This window comes from Bolinopsis microptera, chromosome 2, assembly GCF_026151205.1.
Source record: "Bolinopsis microptera isolate Bmic1 chromosome 2, MBARI_Bmic_1.0, whole genome shotgun sequence".
Classification (NCBI taxonomy): domain Eukaryota; kingdom Metazoa; phylum Ctenophora; class Tentaculata; order Lobata; family Bolinopsidae; genus Bolinopsis; species Bolinopsis microptera.
The window spans coordinates 11,649,132-11,669,759 of record NC_087073.1 but is presented as its reverse complement, the minus strand read 5'-3'; the positions used below and the strand labels follow the sequence as shown (position 1 = coordinate 11,669,759).

Sequence of the window (20,628 nt, the reverse complement as noted above, 5' to 3'; positions counted from 1 at the left end):
AGCTACCACACCCTGCTAGACTACCAGTGATTTGCCACTGAGCAACAACAAGTTTACTCTAGTTCTAAACTTCTCATCTCCTCTCAATCAACTGTCTGGAGATATAGTCTACTGGAAGAGCTACTACTTTCAACTTTACATTTCCCTACAGGGACATTTCTTGACGTGGAATTTTCTTGATGAAGGTTAGTTTATTAAGAAATGTATCGCCTAATCTTCAATGTCGAATCTACTTCATTGAACTGTATTGAGGTGACTTACAGTCACAGTCAAGGTAAAATTCAGCGAATTCAATTGAACAACCTGCTAATCTTTGAAAACTCAGGTTTTAACAAAAGCCAGACAATTGAAATGAAAAAGAAGTCTTCTTCACTAATTGTAACCTACGACAGAGTCCTGTTTGAGGGAAAAGACTCAGATTCTAGCAATGTCTGGTCTGAACCTGTCAAAGGTACAATCTAGTCTACAAAACTCTTCACCACTTCGTGATTCGCCCATAAACTACAAATTAATCAAACTATGTCACAAAATCTGGCCAGACAAGTTGGTTCTTGCTAATTAAGTCCAGAACCATGGAATGTAGATACCACACACGTAAATATTTAACACCGCTACTTCAGGTGGTGTTACGATGCATAATACAGACCAGATGTTTAAGCTAGGACCAATAAAAAGTGCCAGATTTACAAGTGTTCTCCTGTTGAACGACGAGACTGATAAGCAGACACTTGTACACATCACTAATAGACTTCAACTGGGTAATTACAAATGAGAAACTTTTAATAGCTCCACAAAGCATCTGCTTGCATGCTGGGCCAAAAAAGAGTTAATGTTTCAGTAACCTTACATCAGATAGATTCTAGTTCTGATAGTCAAGTATTGATGTTTTTGGTTTTATCTACATTCTACATGTGCGCTCTGTAACTTGGTATTTGGTGGCAGGATGTGGAGTGATGAGGTTCGGAGACATTGCTGTGTCCAGCAACACAAGTAGAATAACCATGACATGTAATGAAGGTACTAGGATTGAAGCATGGTGTATGTACAACGACACTAATGCATTCTGGAGTGGACTTATTCCTGAATCTTGCGATGTTAGCGGTAAGAGCAGTTATTATCAATAATTAGAAATAATTAGCGGTAACATGAGCAGTGGTACGTGTCACACTTTATAAACGTTGCTAAATGTAAATGTCATTATCATGCTGTCCACTCCCATTGGCAAATTCATGCATTTAAAAACCAATCCAAGTTCAACGACAATACGTCAATTGATACCTGCAATCTGTCAGAAACTAGCTCTTAACTTGTTACATGATTAATAACCCTCGATCTTACTTTCCTCAGGAGTTCAAGGAGGCACCAATGTAAGCCTAGCTGGGGAAACAACGATTTTGTCCTGTACACGTTACAATGTTTCCACTGGTGTTCAGATCATTAAATGGACTCATCCTAACGGTATGTAACATGTTTTTTATAAAATACTTCTCACAGATTCCTGGAAATACATTCTCTAAGTGGCAAAATTGTAGTTTTTGACTTTTGTACATTCGAACTTCAGCAGTTCAGCGACTAGCAGTTTAACAAAATTATTTCGGACACAGAAAAGTCGCAGTAAACATTGAGTCATGAATTTGTTAACACTTTTCAAGGGAGCACGATCGATGGAAGTACGGTAGAACACAGTAAAGCAGAGAAACATAAGCAGAAAAGTGTGTTAACATTGCTCAATGTAACGTCTAAAGACGTTGGGAACTACACCTGCACTTTTTGGTTTGGTAACAAATCAAATATACAGGGCTACGTACTCCTTGACGTTTTTAGTGAGTCGACTGTGTCTTTTAGCTTTAAACACAATGATGTAATAGATATTTTCATCTTTATTTTACACCTCCTGTATTTGTAAGGCGTTTCAAGATAGAAGCATAAATGTATTTTAATTTCAGCAATATTCAAAACTGATGTAGTGGTGATAGAAGGTGACACCACCGAGTTATCTTGCGAGTTATCAACTGGAATTTACCACAAGTTTGATTCAGCATACTGGACGGATTCAACAGGTTGGTTAATCAATACTATTATTCCTCATCAACAAGTTCACGACAACCATTTCAAACGTGTTTCTGATTTAAATTCCGCAGAAAAATAGAGAATTTAGACGTCTAGACTAATGAATTTGTTAAGTAACTGAGTTTGGATTAGTGAATAGCGATGAGCGTCGTTACGGAATAAAACATTTGACTGGCTCAATTTTCTAGGTTGTACTCTGCAAAATATCATGCGATATCAAGAGTATGGGAATTAAGATTTTGATTTTATTAATTCCATAAATACTGTGATAATTTGCAGAAAACTGAATTATAACCCACCAGAATATAAAACTTGTAATGATATATGAAATAGCTAGGTACCTACTTATTTAGTTACGTACAAGGACCAGCGACAGTGCGCCTAAATAACTATCAGCTGCTAGCGGGCAATATCTCAGGTTTACTCTTGAAAAGATCAGCCACGTCACGAAGTTTGGTGACTTTTACTGTAGAAACAGCATCACTCTCTGACGACTCAAACTATACCTGTGTTTTCGAGATAAGCGGATTTCGCAACTTCACTGCAACCTCTTTCTTGGATGTTGTTACGGTAAAAAGAATGAAATTAGATTTACAAATTAGATTTAAACATTTCTAAACTTTTAAACTCTCTCTGCAAACACTAAACACTGCTATGCAAACTTCTAACTTTAAAACTTTACATTTAATAAATAGCTGTAAATCAATCGGTTAGTTTAATAAATTTTGTCTACTTCTTCAGATCGAGAAAAAAAATGCAGTCAGCAAAGCAAACGAGAGCGCTGAGATGTGGGTAGAGTTGCACAATCTGGAACACAAACTGAACAGCGCTAAATGGTTCTATCCCAACATCGCAAATGAATCATGTGAGTGCCTGACACGTGCCTGGCACGTGGTAAGCAGATAAACTTAACAACATGCTTTATATCTAAGATGTCAGTTATTAATAACTTAAGCCATCATAATAACCATATATTCCAGTGATAGACAAGTCGATACTCTATGATAGGAAGACTGGACCGGGAAATAAAGCGTTGCTTGCAATCAAATCACTCTCTCTAAATAATGAAGGGATGTATTATTGTCAGCTGACCCTCAGTAATGACCAAATAATCAACATATCGGTGATAGCTGATGCAATAGGTACTCTGTGGAACCACGCAGTTCTTACTTTCTTACAGATGTTTTAGAAATATGTATAGCCATGCTAGTAGTTAATATCTAAACAGTGGTTTTTATTAGGAAATATATTATGTATAAAAGAAGCTAACATACAAGAGAAGACGGTCAATGGGACCCATTCATAATGCACCAAAAATATTTAGCAAAATCATACAATATGTACTCAAATGGTAGAATGAGTAGTTCTTGATAAAGATACTGACAATTTAATTAAAAACAGATACTAAAGGATCGACGCAACTGATCGGAAATTGGACAAAGACCACAGTGTTAAGCAAAATACAAGGTCTTAACGAGAAAATATCAGTCGACAGCTATGCAGTTTACGGAGATAATCTGGCAGATGTTAATGCAGGCTCTTTCGAGCTGAAGTTGTCCTTAGATGACAACTACGACACAGAGGCTAAGTTTGTTTTTACGGGGGATGGAACTGATGTCATAGGTAATGGAGACTTTTGAAGGTTTTAGTGTATTGTTCAAAGAATTGACTCAACATTAAGCATGTACGAAAGAATCATTAAATATTTAAATACACGTGCCTCTCGATTTTAATCATTAAATATTATGTAGTAATCCATTATAGCTACTATTTCATTGCTAGACGTTGATCTCACTAACTTGTTCTACAATAAGTGAAGAAGCAGATATGTATTCACAATCTTTACTTAAATTGATCATTATCCTAATAATATGCTTGAAGATAATTTTCTAACAGGGATATCATGTTCTGGAATAAACCCTACTACGATGGTAAGATGTGAGGTATTGATTAATGACAACAGTATTGAGATTGCCTCAACTGAGTGGCAGAATAGTCAAGGTAAAGCAGTTGGTGGGAATGCCAATACTGTGCTAAAGTCACTGAGACCCAGCTACTGCTTTGTTCGCCTGACTGACAAAACTGCTTCAGAATCGAAAACACGCTCACTGAAAAGTAATTATTGAAAATTAAAACGATTAAAATATTAGTCTTTGAATATTATGGTCTGAATGTCGGCTTGCAGTGCGTCATAGAACTGATATTTTTCAAAAACCATACCGTTCATGTGCTAGATAAACTAAAAGGAAGTAAAACTGCATTCCATATTAGGTTTAGAGACAAAGCCCCAAAATACTGTTGGAATTTTGAACAGAATATCTGTGTCGCACATCAAAGAAACGACAGAATTGATGATGATGGGGAACGTAACAAGCAACAAAACATTCTTAGTGGCGTACAATATTTCCGGTTATTCACTGAAATCAACACATACGCTGAAGAAATTAGGTTTGTAACAAAGACAAAGCTTTTGATTATTATATACTAGGAAACAATGGATGTCAACTAATAACAGAATTTCGGCTGTTGCTAATGAAATTAAGTGTAAAATAGAATAAATCAAAAATTGCTGACAAGAAAAGATATCTCTGGATAGGAGGCTGGATCAATTTGGTTTCTGAATTCGCCACTGAAATTAACAACAATAAAAGTTAACTTTATCAGTGTAAATTTGAAACTTTGAATATATTTTCCAGCTATTAGTTCTAAAGACATAGTGGCAAAAACAGGCAGTGGAGTAAATCTTTCTTGCAGAGTTGTTCCGGGGAACCTTGTCTTGAAGTCAGCATATTGGACAACAAAGGATAAACAGATTAATGACACTGTACTGCACACCAGCTTTCTATTAAATTAATATGCACTATTATTGGATTTTGTTTACCAAAATCATAGCTAAAATTAAGACAATTCTATAAAAGTTGTGTAACCTCTTGACATAGTATAAACCTATAGAAATCAAATTATAACACAATTAACTGTCAGGAAATTGCTTTAAGACCAGATAATATATCGACTGTTTATACCATTGGAAAAGTTGGTCCATCAGATGATGGTACCTACTATTGTGTATTTGACTTTGGAGATTCTGGGATTATGAAGAATCCTGTAAAACTAGATGTGATAGGTGATGTTGATGTAACTAACCAATAAATTGGCATAAGAACATACTCCATACAATATGTTATTTTAATCACGATTAGATGATTTACTCTACAAAACGTTTATTTTGGACTTTTTGGTTTTTTAGAATTACATTGAAACCTCTATTATATACTGGTCCTTTCGATAAAACGAAAAGTGCACATTATAGATAACCCGGGTATAGAGAGGTTCACATGATCCCAATCCACATCTGTAGCCTTTCAAATAACCTTCCCATTCACCCCGTTAGGACCTTATATGCACGTTTTGTGTAGTATTGTGATGGAATATACACTCAAATCATCATCAAATGAAATGTAAGCTATGATAAATCACATTTCTTGCACAAAACGAGCTAATTGACTTAAATTTTGGGGGGATAGAAAAGGCCCAGTATATTCAGGTACCTGTTCAGGGTATAGAGAGGCACTGTATATATATAGAGATTTGACTGTATTAAATCCTTTACAGAAATTCGACTAGATGAAAAAATTGGTAAAGATAACAAGCAGATTCTGAACTGTAGTTTGGCAAATTCAACATCTTACCCTGATTACATTGGATGGGAAAAACAGATGTCAGATGGCTCATTTGTTAATGCCAACGAAATAAAGGATCTTAGCATAGGTATGATACAGGAAATAATCTTGAAACCTTCTGTTAAACACTATGTTTTGTTTATGATATTTCTCATCAATGGGATATTTTATTAAACACATATTCCTTTGAAAAAACATTTCAAATTAACATAATATCAAAGATGTTACCTTCACAGCAGATGTTAACTACGGTAATACAGCATGGACTACATTGACAATTGATGATGATGTGCCGAATGTTTTTGTGTGCTTATTTACTTTTCGAGACGGATATGTTGCAAGAAGTTCAACTGTAACAATGGCTCAAGGTAATACAGCATGGAGTAGATTGACAATTGATGATGATGTGCTAAATGTGCGCATATTTACTTTTTTATACTTATGGCATATTTTATTGTACAGTAAAACCCCGATTTACCATGCCCCGATTTACTGCAAACCCCGATTTACTGCAAACTCCGATTTACTGCAAACTCCGATTTACTGCAAACCCCGATTTACCGCAAACCCTGACTTACCTTCAAATCAATGGAACATTAAGTATTTTTCTTCAAATATCTTTTTTATACTTATGGCATATTTTATTGTACAGTAAAACCCCGATTTACCATGCCCCGATTTACTGCAAACCCCGATTTACTGCAAACTCCGATTTACTGCAAACCCCGATTTACTGCAAACCCCGATTTACCGCAAACCCTGACTTACCTTCAAATCAATGGAACATTAAGTATTTTTCTTCAAATATCGAGATGAGTAAAGATTTACAGGACATTTTTGAAGTAATTCAGCTTCCTTTTTTGTAATTGATGTGCGATAAATACAGTATGGGAAGGGGCAACAAATTTTTAACATTAACCGTGCTTTCTATTTTGCATGTAGAATACCAGGCAGACAAGGATAAATCCTGAAACTAAACCACTTCTAATTCTGGTGACAAATGTTCAATTACGATTGATTGCAATAACTCGTCAAATGGTGGTAACCACAAATTATTAAGCTAATTTCTAATTCAGTTTTAAAAACTCTTCTACATTACAGGTAAGAACAGTATATCTCCTATCTTACCCATCGTCTGTACGGTAATAGGATTGTCAGTACTGGCATTGGTTGGATATTATCTCTGGAAAAGATGTCGTAAGACAGAAAATGTCATTCAAGCCTCCGGTACCAGTATATCACAGGAATCATTGACCCTGCTAAGGCGGAAGATACAATTTAAAGATGAAGAGAACATATTGTATGAAGATTGCTATGGCATGATTCCTGACACGAGAACATCCGTTGTAAAAATAGACAACGAAGAAATGATTTCATCAATCTTCTTGTCAAAATTGCCACCAATACCTAAAATTACCTTGCAACTCGAGGAACCAGAGCTGCAATCGTGTTATTCTACTAGTTCAGTTTACGAAACTTGGGATGCAGCGAGTGAACTTTATAAAAAGTCAGCGGTGGAGCTGTCTAAACAAAAGTTAGCAAGAGAACAAACTGTGTATGCTAATTCAGAAGAATACGAATCGGACCATGAAGCTAAAAAATATCATAGGATTGCAAAACTCAATCATCTTAATTGTGTCCTCGATTCAGAATATGACGTTTGGTGGGAAAATGAAGACACTTATGTGAATGATTCACTGGATCAAGCAGAAAGATTTTATCCCAGTCTAGAATTAACACATGAAGTAGCAAGTATTGCAGACGTTTATGAAACCATTACATAAGAGTAACGGCATTATGCATTAGTTTTGAAAGAATTTACAATTTATTAGGGCTTTTGAAATAATTTAAATAATTTTTTCGTATGAATAAAAATCAAGTTTTCACCTCACTATGTGCTTTTGATTGACGGTGTCAACCCTTCCAGATCGTTGCTATGCTAGTACTAGCAAAAATGAGAGTTTGCGCGGCGCGTCGAGGCGAACGGGCGAAGTCCTTAACCAATGTTAATGATTTGGCCCGGTGCGCGCTACTTCGTAGCACGTGCCATCGGGCTTAATTTCGAGAAGAAAGCGGCGCGCGCTACTTCGAAGAAATTTAAACGAGTAACATCCGTCAAGCGAAGTCCTCCAATACGTGTTTGTAGGTTTATAACCTACCAGGACGCGCACCGAGTTGGACTCGTCGACGGTCTTGTAATTACATATTTGAAAATGGGACAGGTTTTTGAAAATACAACTTTTCGTTTTGTTAAGCTTTCTGCTTTGGGCTTCCTCCGACCAAAATCAAACTTCCAGCACCTTAATCGTGTCATTTGGCATTTATAGTTGACTTACTTATTGGTTACGGGTGATCTGAAAAATCAGTCAAAACTGTAAAATTTCGGTCTTGGAAATTTCATCTTCAAAAACTTTACTGGGCCGCGCTCAGCCTGTCATTCCGCCTTATTGCTAATCTGTAATCTTTGATTGACGATGTCAATCCGTCGAGATCGTTGCTCTGCGAAGCAGAGCAACGATTGTCGACGAGGCAAGAATGCTAGTTTGCGAAGCAAGAATGCTAGTTTGCGCGGCGCGTCGAAGCGGCGAAGTCCTCCAACCTAATCTCTATTCTATGTTAATGAACATAATAGCCTGGGGTCCCCAGGTAACAAAAACTGAAAACGGGACAGAGATTGGGACAAAATGATTTTGCAATTTTATTCGGGATTTTGACTCCCAGTACCTCAATTTGGTTTCATATCATCATCAATTAACTTACTAATTGGTTTCTGGGCAAAAAGTTCATCCAATCTGTCAAATTTGTGTTCAGAAATTTTCATATTTGAAAATGGGACAGGATTTTGAAAATACAACTTTTCGTTTTGTTAAGCTTTCTAATGGTCAATTTCATCAACTTACCTTGTCAGTTAGGATGTTACGGACAGGCATTTTAGCGATCGTATGTGCTGGAGCGCTTTTTAATCAATATTGATCAGGGCACGAAACCTTATAGAATTGTGAAGACTGGTCACTGGACGAGGACTTGTCACTGGACGAGGACTTGTCACTGGACGAGGACTCAAGAACTGGTCACTGGACGAGGCCTTGTAAATTAACACAGCAAAAAGCCAGCTGTTAGGTAACAGCCCTCTAACAGCCAACGCTTTCTTGTATTTTTTCTTGTACAGTTCCGATTTCTATTGTTTGTAAACCATAAAAACCCATGAAATTGCAGTGAATAACAAATGATTATATTCATATTATTAATGATCATGAAGACGGAGAATGACAAAGGTAAATATATCGCATAAATAATTCAATAATTAACAAACTCCAGTATGCAGTTCCATGTTTAGAACTTCTTGAGAGTCAAATGCGACAATGGTGCACCATTGTTATGTAGTCAGTCACACGAAATAGTACTGAAATATTTACAAAAGCAATGCAGTTATCTAAAATTATAGCCTCAAATTAAAACTTCGCCTCAGCAATTATTCTGTTACGGTATTAATATTGTGATCTTTAAGGATCATAACCAGACTTAGTAAAATAGGACACGTTTAATTTTCTGAATTATCGAAAACTTTATGCCTGGATTATAAGACCATATCGATTTTGCCTTAGAATCCACAGAAAATGTCCCAAAAAGCGAAATACACCAATGCAACATGTACGCGTAAATACGTAATGCTACCGCTACGTAAGTGATTTATTTGTGTCATATATTTTATAAGAGGAGAGTTTCAGATCAGTCAATCTAGACTGAACTGCCTCTAACCGAGAGATATAGTTTGAAATGTCTGACAGAGTCCCAGAGCTGTCGTCTTCGCCTTGAACTGGCTTGCAGACGCCGCTGTCTCGTTCAGGCGTAACGCGCTCGTTCCTACCGCGTGATAAAGGAGTTGCGTGGTCGCTCACGCGTGCTGACGGAGATGCGTGATCGCTCACGCGTGCTAACGGAGATGCGTGATCACTCACGCGTGATCGGTCATTTTTCTGCTCGTTGTAGGCAGCGCGAGTGTTGATGGTTTGTCGGAGTCTAGCAAGTTGCTGATCGAGGCGTGACAGGGAGGGATCGGGAGAGGGTGATCCGTACACCCTGTTGGAGAGGCCGTCTCTGGGATGTGATGGAGGACTGAGCGGTCTGGAGGAGTCCCACTTAGGGTATCCCGAGTGAAGGGAGGTTGTGCTACTTATCTTGGGAACTGGGGAAGGTGACTTGTCGAACACTGGCGGTCTGATATCGTTTTGAGATGTCAATGCTCTGTGCTCTGTTAATTGAGAGCTGTGACAAGTTGACGGGGTCTGCTTTCTTCTCTGTTTTTCTTCTAACGATTCCCTAACTTTTCTCCATTTCACCACCAAGTTCCTCATGCGAATTGAGGCGATCACCAGAAATACAGCATGTTTAAACCTCGGCTTTGTCTTCTTGGAATCATCTGAAAATAAGGCAAGGATAACAATTAACATCACTTAGTCTTTGAAATAAATGTATGCATTGACGTGTATATGAGTATAGGTGCCAAGATACCTCCCCTGTAGTATTGACAATCATGTTAATTTCTATCTATGAAAAGTGTCGATTTTGACCAACGTGAACATATTTTGTATTTTCTAATATAGATAGAGGATAACTATTTCCTAAAGTGAGAAATACAAAACATATTTAGGACAAACCTTGCTTTATCTCAAGTATTGACAAAGCAGCATTCTCTACTGCTTTTGCTTTGGATAACAAATTCAACAAGTATTGCTTCTGGAAAACAAGGGCCTTCCTGTAACTCTCTGCTCTTAAAAACTTAAGATATGCCTTGGTGACTCGAGATCTGGAGTTTGGAGATCCAGGTCCGTACTCTTTTAACAACTCCGAATTTTCGGACCTTAAACGTTTCAACTCGTCCCTAGCAGAAGAATCGTCCAGCTGCCGGAGATCAGACGATTTGAGTCGTCTCTCGAGTTCCTCGCCCCTAGTTCGCTCTATTTCTAACATTGCTTTCAATTCAGCTATGTCTAGCTGCTGTGCTGACAGCTCCGATTTTATCATTCTGATAACCTTATCCTTTGACTCCATCTCATCCTTCTGAGCTTTAATCATGCTGCTTTTTGTGTCTATTTCACTCTCTAACAAACTGATCCTGTTTTCTTTTCGCGCCAGATCTGTTTCTTTGCTCGTCAATTCCATCCGGAGATCCTCAACCTCCTTCAAGTTATCTATCTCGTGTATCAGATTACTCGACTTGCTGCTAACATTTAAAACGTAGTTTTCGTTATCAGCATGTTTCAGCTGCTTGTTTGATTCCATCAGAGTATTATTCAAGTTCCGCAATTTCCCATTAGCGGTTTTCAGTTTTTTGTTCTCCGTCTCCAGTAGACGACAACTTTCTTTCGCTTGATTTAGATCCGTATTTAACGTGTCGTCCTGAAAATAAATATATTATATTGTGGTTGCACACTAAACAAACATCAGACATTTTATGCAGAAAATGATTATAAGGCATCAATAATGCATCGTCCTTACAATTAAAGAGTCGAATGAAATGAAATGAAGAAACAATACCTTAGAATCCCGAGCCATTATGTCGTCGTTCTTTATTTCGATAACAGCCGACTCAGCAGACCTCATTCGTTTTTCTGCCCGCTTTCTCTCCTCTATTTCTCGATCTAATTCGGTCTCAAGATGCTCTATGGCTTCCTGACAAGTTTCACAATAAGAAACGACAACAGAAGGTAAATGATCGACTTTCAGAAAAACAACCAAAAGATAATACATACATAATTACTAGCGATAATACTTGTACTCAAGGTGTTGAATTTCAACTGCATACCTCATTCAAATGGTTCTAAAATACATTTTTCTCTCTAAAAGTTTACCTGATATTCTGAAACATTGTCTTGAAGTTTTCCAATCTCACTCTGGCACGCAGCCAATCGCTTGCGAAGGTCGCGCGGCTCGGGTCTTTGGGCGTGCGAATTGTAGAGCTGTGAATCCTCGTCAGCCATAAGGAAACTATTGTGCTGAGCTGCACTTGCGATCATGTCGTTCTCAAGTCCGGTATTCCGGTCCTTGAGAATTCTGCTGTTGTGTTCCAACATCGCGCATCGTGTCGTGTATGTTTCTAATGACAATCTCAACCTCTGAAAGATTGCAAATTTATGAACTATTACCTTAGCGAGTGTATTGCCAAACAGGAAATTGATAATTGATAACAGAAATAACGAGGATGAGGTGAGATAAATTACTGAACACTACTGCACCTGGAAGTCATGTTCCACCTTCCTGTCAAAGTCTGAGTAGCACGTGGTCGAGTCAGAGGAAAAGGAGTGAGGAGAACAGGAATCACTTCCCAGCCAACGTTCAACAAACGAATTTCTGGTGGCCATAACACTACACGTGGGGCACGGTACGTAAAATGACATTTGATATTGGAGACTTGTTTGTAATGACTTTCTGTAGGCTATAAATACTAAATAGCCTTCAGATGTACTGATATATTAGTACAACGTGCGGAATAAAACGCAGAGGGAGTTTACTAAAAGACACTTTTACTAAATTGCAGATACAAATGAATCTCGTTAGACGCTAATATAGGTAAGGCGTGGTTAAAATATTGCACGAAGATAAAAGCAAGGACAGACTCAAGACTCGAGGGCTATATACAAACTAAAGGCTTGTTCACTCTTTAAAACAAAAGTGCCCCAGGCAGCATCGTCACAACAACAAAAGCGCCAAGTAACAGAGCACCCCATCTGATGTTGCCTAGCAACATAACCAACTACGGGCTCATTATCTTAGCCGGCACGGGCCCAATATTACAGTGAAACAGGAAACTGCTTATACTGCTTATACTCCAATATCAGAGCATAGAGCGCCGCTCATTTTAACGTAGTAATGTCACTTTAAATACATGTCCTGGAATAGCCCAGAATTGAGCGGTTCAAATTAAAAGCAAAGTAAAGGGAGACGCCAGCTGGCAGCACCATGAAATGGTAAGTAGCAATTTGTTTTTAACAGAATGGTTGGTGAGACAGTCTGCAGACTGTAATTACACAATATTCGCGCGTTCCTGCAGTTTAATAGGGAATCGTTAAAAGGTTCGACTCAATTGTCCAGATATACACAATGAACAGCAATATGCCAGGCGTTTTCAAATAATGAGACTCTGCGAGGAAGATGACTATTTAAGGGATTATTGGATTGTAAATGACAGAGTTATGAGGTCGTCAACTGATTATCTGACCCGCCTGGTTACCATGGAAATGTGAACAGTCAACAGGTGTGTGGAACTGGATATAATGAGTGTACAATCTATATTTAGCTTGAAGATAGTGAATGAGTGCATATGTCACAACTCTAAACTGACACTTGACTTCTATTCTTACCGTAATAAATTATACCCAGACTCTTTTGAAACAGTACAATACAATGACCGAGATGGTAATGAAAGAATGCAATTCTGACTCTACAATACTTACGTCAGGTAATGGTGACGTACTTGGTTACCATGGTAATCGTGACGTTATATATCGAGGGTTCCCCCAAGATCTTATAAAATCACTGACTTATAAGGATATCATTCCAATAAAGAAAGTATATCCAGGCTAACCTTAATTTCTTCTTTAAGTTGAGGCACATCCTCACAGGGGGAGACTGGTTTCTCGTCCGTCCTCAGCTGCTTTAACAAAACCTCCGTCTGCTTCTCGTGCTCTTCTTTAAACACCTGTCAAGAGGTCGCATCATTGTCAGGACTAAGATAACCAGCCACAAGGCGTCCTCAATTTAATGCTGGTCGAAACACTGATGCTGATTTCTAGAGCACAAAATGGCAATGCCCTGTCCGAGATTCTAGAAAAGTTGACAACACACCTTGATAAAGTCGTGTAGAGATTCACTGGATTTTGGTGGGGGCGTTATGTCGACATCTGGGGTCTGAGTAGAGCATTTGAACATCTTAACAATCGCTTGCACAGACGCCTGGAGAAAACGAGGAGCGATTAGTACAAAGCTTAAATATCAAAGAAGAGTATTGACCTATAGCACGACCGTAAAGCTTAGCCGATACGTTCTGGTTTTTAGTAATTATGTTTACTGCAAGCAATGTGGTAGCTAACAACTGCGGTAACTTACAAGCATTACTCAGATCAATACTAAAGACTAAAAACCGCTGATTTATAACTGTAATTTATTGATAGTAAAGATAGTAAAGATAGTCCCTCACCTCTCTAGTTGGCGGATGGCTCGCTTCGTAGAAAGAGAGCGCTAAGTTTCGTATCTGTAGCGCCTGATTGTGTAGGGCCTCTATTCTGTCAGTAAGTTGGGAAGAGTCAGGGGCTGTTGTAGCAAGAGAGTTGGGGTCCAGACCTACTTTCCTGGCTATCATTGCACAATCCTGCAAGATTAGGAATACAGGATAAGTAGCATACAGCGAATCAGAACCCGAGTCTAGTGACTAGACAAGTAATGAGATATATTGAGAGGCACAGCTTGAGACACAGAGTCTGCAACAGATAACAAGAAGCAAATAGTAGTGAATGAATTCCGATACTGCGCAAAATACGCAGTAATCCGGTTTAATACCGCTCTAATTTACCAGTGATCATTTACCCTAAACGGGGATTATCGTCTAAACTATTCTTCCTACCTGCTCCCTCTTCTTCTCCATGTCTCCGATAACTTTCTCCAGTTGTCTTTTGCTCTCCAATTCTCTCCTCTCCAGGTCCTGACGATAAGAGTCATCTCGTTTCTGTCTGGCTGTCTCTGCTTCTCTTGTCAGAACGTTCAACGCTTCCTCTTTCTCAAGATTCAGAGTGGCTCGTAGACGTTCTAGTGCTGCTGCGTGCTCCTGCTGCAGCTGCTCCGACAGCTGAAACATTAGACGTCAGTGATACGAAACAAAATGGTAACAATACCGTAACAACACTGGTCACTGCAGCTAAGAATATTCAAACAACTCTAAGCCAGAAACTTGAATATTCAAACAACTCTAAGCCAGAAACTTGAATATTCAACTCACGTTGTCACTGTTCGATTTCTGTGTTTGTATCTGAGTTACTTGAGCCTCGAGTTCAATCCTGGTCTTCTTCAGACTCTCTAGTTCTGATGACATTTCTCCTAACTGAGACTTGAGCTTGTCGTAGTTCTGTTGCAGGTCAGGGTCCATGTTACTGTCCAATAGGGTACAGGTCGAACCTACGTCGTATCTGCTCACTGCTGCCTGTTGGGAAAGTAATACATGAGGGCTTGAAAATTTATTCGTTTAAAGATTATCCTCCTCAATTAAAGGAGAAGCTTCCAATAAAGTCAAACTCAGTGCATCGCCTCCCACCTCCCAGTCCCTCCAATAATACCATAATTCACCTGAGAGCTCGCTGACTTCTTGCGGACGTTCACTTTCCCTTTCAAGTCGTCGAGTGCTGACTCAAGTTTCTCAATCTTTTCCTCGGCACTAGCGAGTTGTTCCTTGCACTCGTGCAACTCGATTGTTACTTTCTTCAGAGCCTTTTCTTGATTTTCAGCCTCTACTTCGTGTTGTGAGATTTTATCTTTTGCTTCTTTCAACTTCAGTTTTAGTGTGCTACTCACCTGTGAGAGGGACTGTCAGTCGGGTGGTTGATATAAAATATTTAAAAAAATGTAAAATGTATATTAATTATTATCAATTTCAATTTAGCACTAAAATTAGAGTTTTATCGTTTTTTTAGCAGAAATAAAACTTGATAATAGCTTCTACCGACACATCACAACAGCTGAAGATTGAACAACAAAGAGCGAAATGTGAATCACGGAAGCTCACTCAGAAGTACGATTAGCGTTCACAAAATCTAACACCCGTTCTTCGGAAAACATACGCATTAAGATAATGCTGATTTGTCTAAAGCCACCACAGCTGAAGTGCCATCCCACTATACTTACGTTACTTTTAATAGCGTTAACAAACGGATCGATGACGCTTTTAGACTGAGTACCAACATGCTTCCTCTCTACATTCACCTTTAACCTCAGTGCCGACAACTAGTTTTGTGGTAATTAGAATCTTAATTAAAACGATTAAATTTACGAGATAAGGTTAAGAGAGAGCATGCAACAAAGATTAGAAGATTTCATGCACTAGTAAACGGTTTCGTGCACTATGAGAGAGACTTTCACGGAAACATGCCCAATTATCTTATTAATTAAGCAGGTCATGCGGAGGAAGTTATGCGGAGGAAGAGACTCACACTCTCGCCAAGTCCCTCTTTATCACTTAGCAGTTCCTCGACCTCTCTCTTTAGCTTCAGCATCTGTGCCTGCTGAGAACTCAGCTGGTCCTTCAACTTCAAGTTCTCCTGAGGTGGTCATCACGATAGTCACGTGGGTATTGGGACATGACGAAATAAAAGACACGCTGTCCTAGCCCACAAGACAGGGAACATGGCTGGAGACCACAAGACTCGAGACGATAAATGGATGAAGACAACGAAAAAACTTTAAACCACATTAAGAGTTTTACAAAAATTAACAAAATGAAGCGGTTGAGTTAAGTATAACGAGAAAGAACGACTGACCTCATGCATATTGCAGGTATCAGGAATGTAAAATATGGACGATGAGTTCTGAGTGGTACATTTAAAAGTCATGTAGGGTATCAACTTGTCCGTCGACATATTTTACAGCTAGAAACCAATTATCAGACAATTTCTACGAAGCAAAGGAAAACAGATAGTAAGGGGAAAAGTGGTCGATTTAAGGGTTCCGTTGGATTTGAATGTTCACAAGGATTTCTCAACGGAATATGGTAGTTAAGACCCCTACGAACATAATTAGACTTGTTGCCAATTTTGTATCTCAACAGAAACACCACTTTTACCACTTTTTACCACCTTTGTACCACCTGTCTGGTTTGCCAAATATCTTTAGTTGTGAACGTCGTAAAAGGCTGCAAATTAACCTAGAATGTTTATCTTATCAAGGAGTAAAACTTTTGTGTGAAAAATTTTTACATTGGACAATCAGCTAATTGGATAATTACCAATTAGTTAATCACCAAAAAAAGTGAAAATTTTTTATTGGCTCAAAATGATTGAAATCGTTTAAAACACGGAGAAATGTAGTTTTTAGAAAAACTTCAAAAATTTTTCACTTAAAAATTTTTTTCGAGACTTGGAAAAAAGTTTGAAAATTTGAAAATATTTTTTTCCGCCAAAAGTGATCGAATTGCATGAAACGTGGATAAAAATGCTTTGCAGAAAAACTTCGAAGATTTTGAGATTGGGGAATACTAAAATCATCAATATTTGAAGTTGGAGTTCAGTAAATCTCGACATATTTTAGTAATTAGGAATAGCTTAGCGGAAAGGGCTGAACCTGAAAAAGGTTAACCACACAATATTAGAGTTTCATAACTAATTACAATACAGCTTTATCAAATTCCACATAAAGAAACAGCACAAAAGGACCATTTAAGATCGAACCGATTTTACCTGCTGTACTATCATTTTATTGATTTCAATGATCAAAACCTCTGTACCGTCAATCTTGCCAATCTATACCGGGTATCTGAATGTACCGGACCTCTTATTTACCTCTATAATTAGACCCAGTTGTGCAAGAAATGCGATTTCTCACAGGGGTTTCTTTTAACAGTGCACTTTTTGTCACTCTCGCAACTCGCAAGAGGCCCGGTATTATAGGGGGGTATAGGAAGCGAGTGTAAATATACCTTCCATCATCCACTGTGCCCCCACTGTGGCTTTTTTGTATTGTGAATGCGCATGCCGCTTCGTTTGCTATGCCAGATACCTCGAATAACCCCCATATGTCATTGCCAGGGTCGGGATAGAGCTGGAGATAGCATTGAAAAGTTGCTAGAAATAGCTAGATTTAGAGTAAACTGGTGGTAGCTGGGTGGTGCTAGCATGGATGTAGCAGAACGTAGCTACACGGGGTTTCATTGGAGTTGGTTATTTTAATGGCCAAAGAGTGCCGGAACTAAAGTTACTTAAGATTGCAGTTGAGGGGCAGTGTAAACCACGGTGTAGTCAGGGACACAGAGCTACAGTGCAGGAGTACTGCAAGTGCAATAGAACAGTGCAAGTGATACAGTCTGCAACAGTAAAACGCCGACGAAGCTAGACTTAGAGTGAACTGATGGAAGCTGGGTGGTGCTAAAATGGAGGTAGCAGAACGTACTACATGATGAAAACAGGAAAACTAAGGCTGGTTGAGGCCTAAAAAGATGTGAATCTGTCCTGATAGATCCAGTGAAGAGCGAGTAGCGAAGAGTTTGATCACTAACCTAAAGCTCTAAAGAAGAAGAGGGCTAAAGAGACTCACTTTGATCAATCAATCTAAAAAGGGTGGGTCAGTCTCTCTGTTTTCATCAGATTCTGATGAAAGGCTGTTAAGCTCAGGACGGTGATCTTAATAGGTCGGATAGCTGTACCTGGTTGCTTCCAGCCCACCCTTGTCGCTTGAAAATAAGTTCTCACCCCACCTCTTCCAAAAATGCAGTTACCAGAGCAGGAAACTCTTCTTCCTACTCTTCTTTCAACCCAAACAAAATCAGGTTCCAGCTCCTCTCCTCCTCTGCAGCCACAATCTTATCTCCTTCTTCGGCGTTTTACTGTTGCATACTGTATCACTTGCACTGTTCTTTTGCACTTTTCCCCTTACTATACCCCCCTATAATACCGGGCCTCTTGCGAGTTGCGAGAGTGACAAAAAGTGCACTGTTAAAAGAAACCCCTGTGAGAAATCGCATTTCTTGCACAACTGGGTCTAATTATAGAGGTAAATAAGAGGTCCGGTACATTCAGATACCCGGTATAGATTGGCAAGATTGACGGTACAGAGGTTTTGATCATTGAAATCAATAAAATGATAGTACAGCAGGTAAAATCGGTTCGATCTTAAATGGTTCTTTTGTGCTGTTTCTTTATGTGGAATTTGATAAAGCTGTATTGTAATTAGTTATGAAACTCTAATATTGTGTGGTTAACCTTTTTCAGGTTCAGCCCTTTCCGCTAAGCTATTCCTAATTACTAAAATATGTCGAGATTTACTGAACTCCAACTTCAAATATTGATGATTTTAGTATTCCCCAATCTAAAAATCTTCGAAGTTTTTCTGCAAAGCATTTTTATCCACGTTTCATGCAATTCGATCACTTTTGGCGGAAAAAAATATTTTCAAATTTTCAAACTTTTTTCCAAGTCTCGAAAAAAATTTTTAAGTGAAAAATTTTTGAAGTTTTTCTAAAAACTACATTTCTCCGTGTTTTAAACGATTTCAATCATTTTGAGCCAATAAAAAATTTTCACTTTTTTTGGTGATTAACTAATTGGTAATTATCCAATTAGCTGATTGTCCAATGTAAAAATTTTTCACACAAAAGTTTTACTCCTTGATAAGATAAACATTCTAGGTTAATTTGCAGCCTTTTACGACGTTCACAACTAAAGATATTTGGCAAACCAGACAGGTGGTACAAAGGTGGTAAAAAGTGGTAAAAGTGGTGTTTCTGTTGAGATACAAAATTGGCAACAAGTCTAATTATGTTCGTAGGGGTCTTAACTACCATATTCCGTTGAGAAATCCTTGTGAACATTCAAATCCAACGGAATGCCACTTTTCCCCTTACTAAGACAGTAAGACATATTTGGGATATACAGTGATGTCTTAATCCCCTACAGGGTATTACAGTAATGGTGGAGATATGACACCGGAGTGACAACTACAAAGAGGACACTTAATTTACAGATGAAGATATTGTTGTGGTGAACATTGAACAACAGTAAACCATGTTTTAATCCTGTAACCATGACTACCGAGTGTTAACAATTTAACAGCTGTGAACCATGTGATTGTGAACGAAATATGGCAACCAGATATCAAACACTAATAACAGATATGGCACCATTACAGAAGAATGTTAGATTAATTGTCACGAAGAAACCATCAACCGGGTTCTCGTTAGTAAAACAATAAATAGATGCTCTGAGTCAAGACTAGAAAGAGATCTACATTGTCATGATATTATGCCAATCAGTACTTTGAAAATGAAAAAAAGTTTCGAGCGCGTTTTTCTTTTCTACGTCTAACTGCATTTACGACACAGACAGAAAAAAAACAATACCTCTTCATAAGAATCAAGAGAGGGTTGCAGTTTGTTTAGTTTCCTCTGGAGGGAAGAGTTGTTGTCGTTCACTTCCTCTATTTCGAGCCCCTTCCGTCTCAGCTCCCCTTTCAGCTGGTCAATTGTGCTCTGCAGCTCATCACGTGTAGTGCGCAGATCTGCCATTTCTTTATTGTGTTTGCTGAGATAGGGTTTTAGTTTAAGGTATGGAAAATGAAAAGTTTTATTTGTCACAAAACAAAAGCATCATCACAATGCAGTGGTAAATAGGGGTAAATAGTGGTAAATAGTGCACAAACCTGTTTTTAGAAGAGGTTGCATCCTCAGCTTTCTCCAGCAGCTCCCTATTAGCAGTCTTCTCCTCTGTAGAATTAATATTATAACTCCACTTTTGACCTATTTGGCGGCCATTTATTAATTCCATAATTGCACCGGTTTTTGTTCCAGGGGGTGCGATTACAAAACTAATTGCACTGTTTTGAGAGTGACCGAAATCTTATTAGGTACGATTACTAAACTAATTGCACTGATTCCCTGAAAGATGCTGTAAATCATGGCTCAGGCAGATAATTAGAGTTAGAGAGAGCACCTCGTAAAATGAGGACCTAATTAAAACCGAGTATTTTACTACTGTGAGGTGCTGATTCAAGTATTGACTTAAAGGGGAGATACACCAAAACCGTTTTTGCTCCGAACATCGAATTTATTTTATATTATTTTTAAATAGACAAAAAGAATAAGATTGTACACCTTCAAAAATTTTTAAAAATATTCCCTTATCGAGAA

General features: G+C 38.3%; 1 protein-coding gene across 14 annotated transcripts in view; it reads right to left on the bottom strand.

Moving 5' to 3' along the window:
- Window positions 1–8,957: 8,957 nt before the first annotated feature.
- The window catches only part of LOC134811558 (putative leucine-rich repeat-containing protein DDB_G0290503), a 40,632-nt gene continuing 28,961 nt past the window's right edge, over window positions 8,958–20,628 (bottom strand). For 8 of the 14 annotated variants that reach the window (XM_063818501.1, XM_063818502.1, XM_063818503.1 and 5 more), the window contains 14 exons: window positions 20,142–20,205; window positions 19,843–20,023; window positions 15,947–16,054; window positions 15,642–15,740; window positions 15,087–15,311; window positions 14,743–14,943; window positions 14,371–14,592; window positions 13,948–14,118; window positions 13,596–13,703; window positions 13,336–13,449; window positions 11,603–11,866; window positions 11,289–11,423; window positions 10,409–11,150; window positions 8,961–10,170 (listed from right to left, as the gene is read on the bottom strand). In XM_063818501.1, coding sequence (XP_063674571.1) covers window positions 9,428–10,170; window positions 10,409–11,150; window positions 11,289–11,423; window positions 11,603–11,866; window positions 13,336–13,449; window positions 13,596–13,703; window positions 13,948–14,118; window positions 14,371–14,592; window positions 14,743–14,943; window positions 15,087–15,311; window positions 15,642–15,740; window positions 15,947–16,054; window positions 19,843–20,023; window positions 20,142–20,205 — 3,377 coding nt within the window. In that variant the 3' untranslated portion in view covers window positions 8,961–9,427. Of the gene's footprint in view, window positions 10,171–10,408; window positions 11,151–11,288; window positions 11,424–11,602; window positions 11,867–13,335; window positions 13,450–13,595; window positions 13,704–13,947; window positions 14,119–14,370; window positions 14,593–14,742; window positions 14,944–15,086; window positions 15,312–15,641; window positions 15,741–15,946; window positions 16,055–19,842; window positions 20,024–20,141; window positions 20,206–20,628 lie in introns of all 14 variants that reach the window. The other 6 variants (XM_063818504.1, XM_063818508.1, XM_063818511.1 and 3 more) reach the window with 3 other exon arrangements.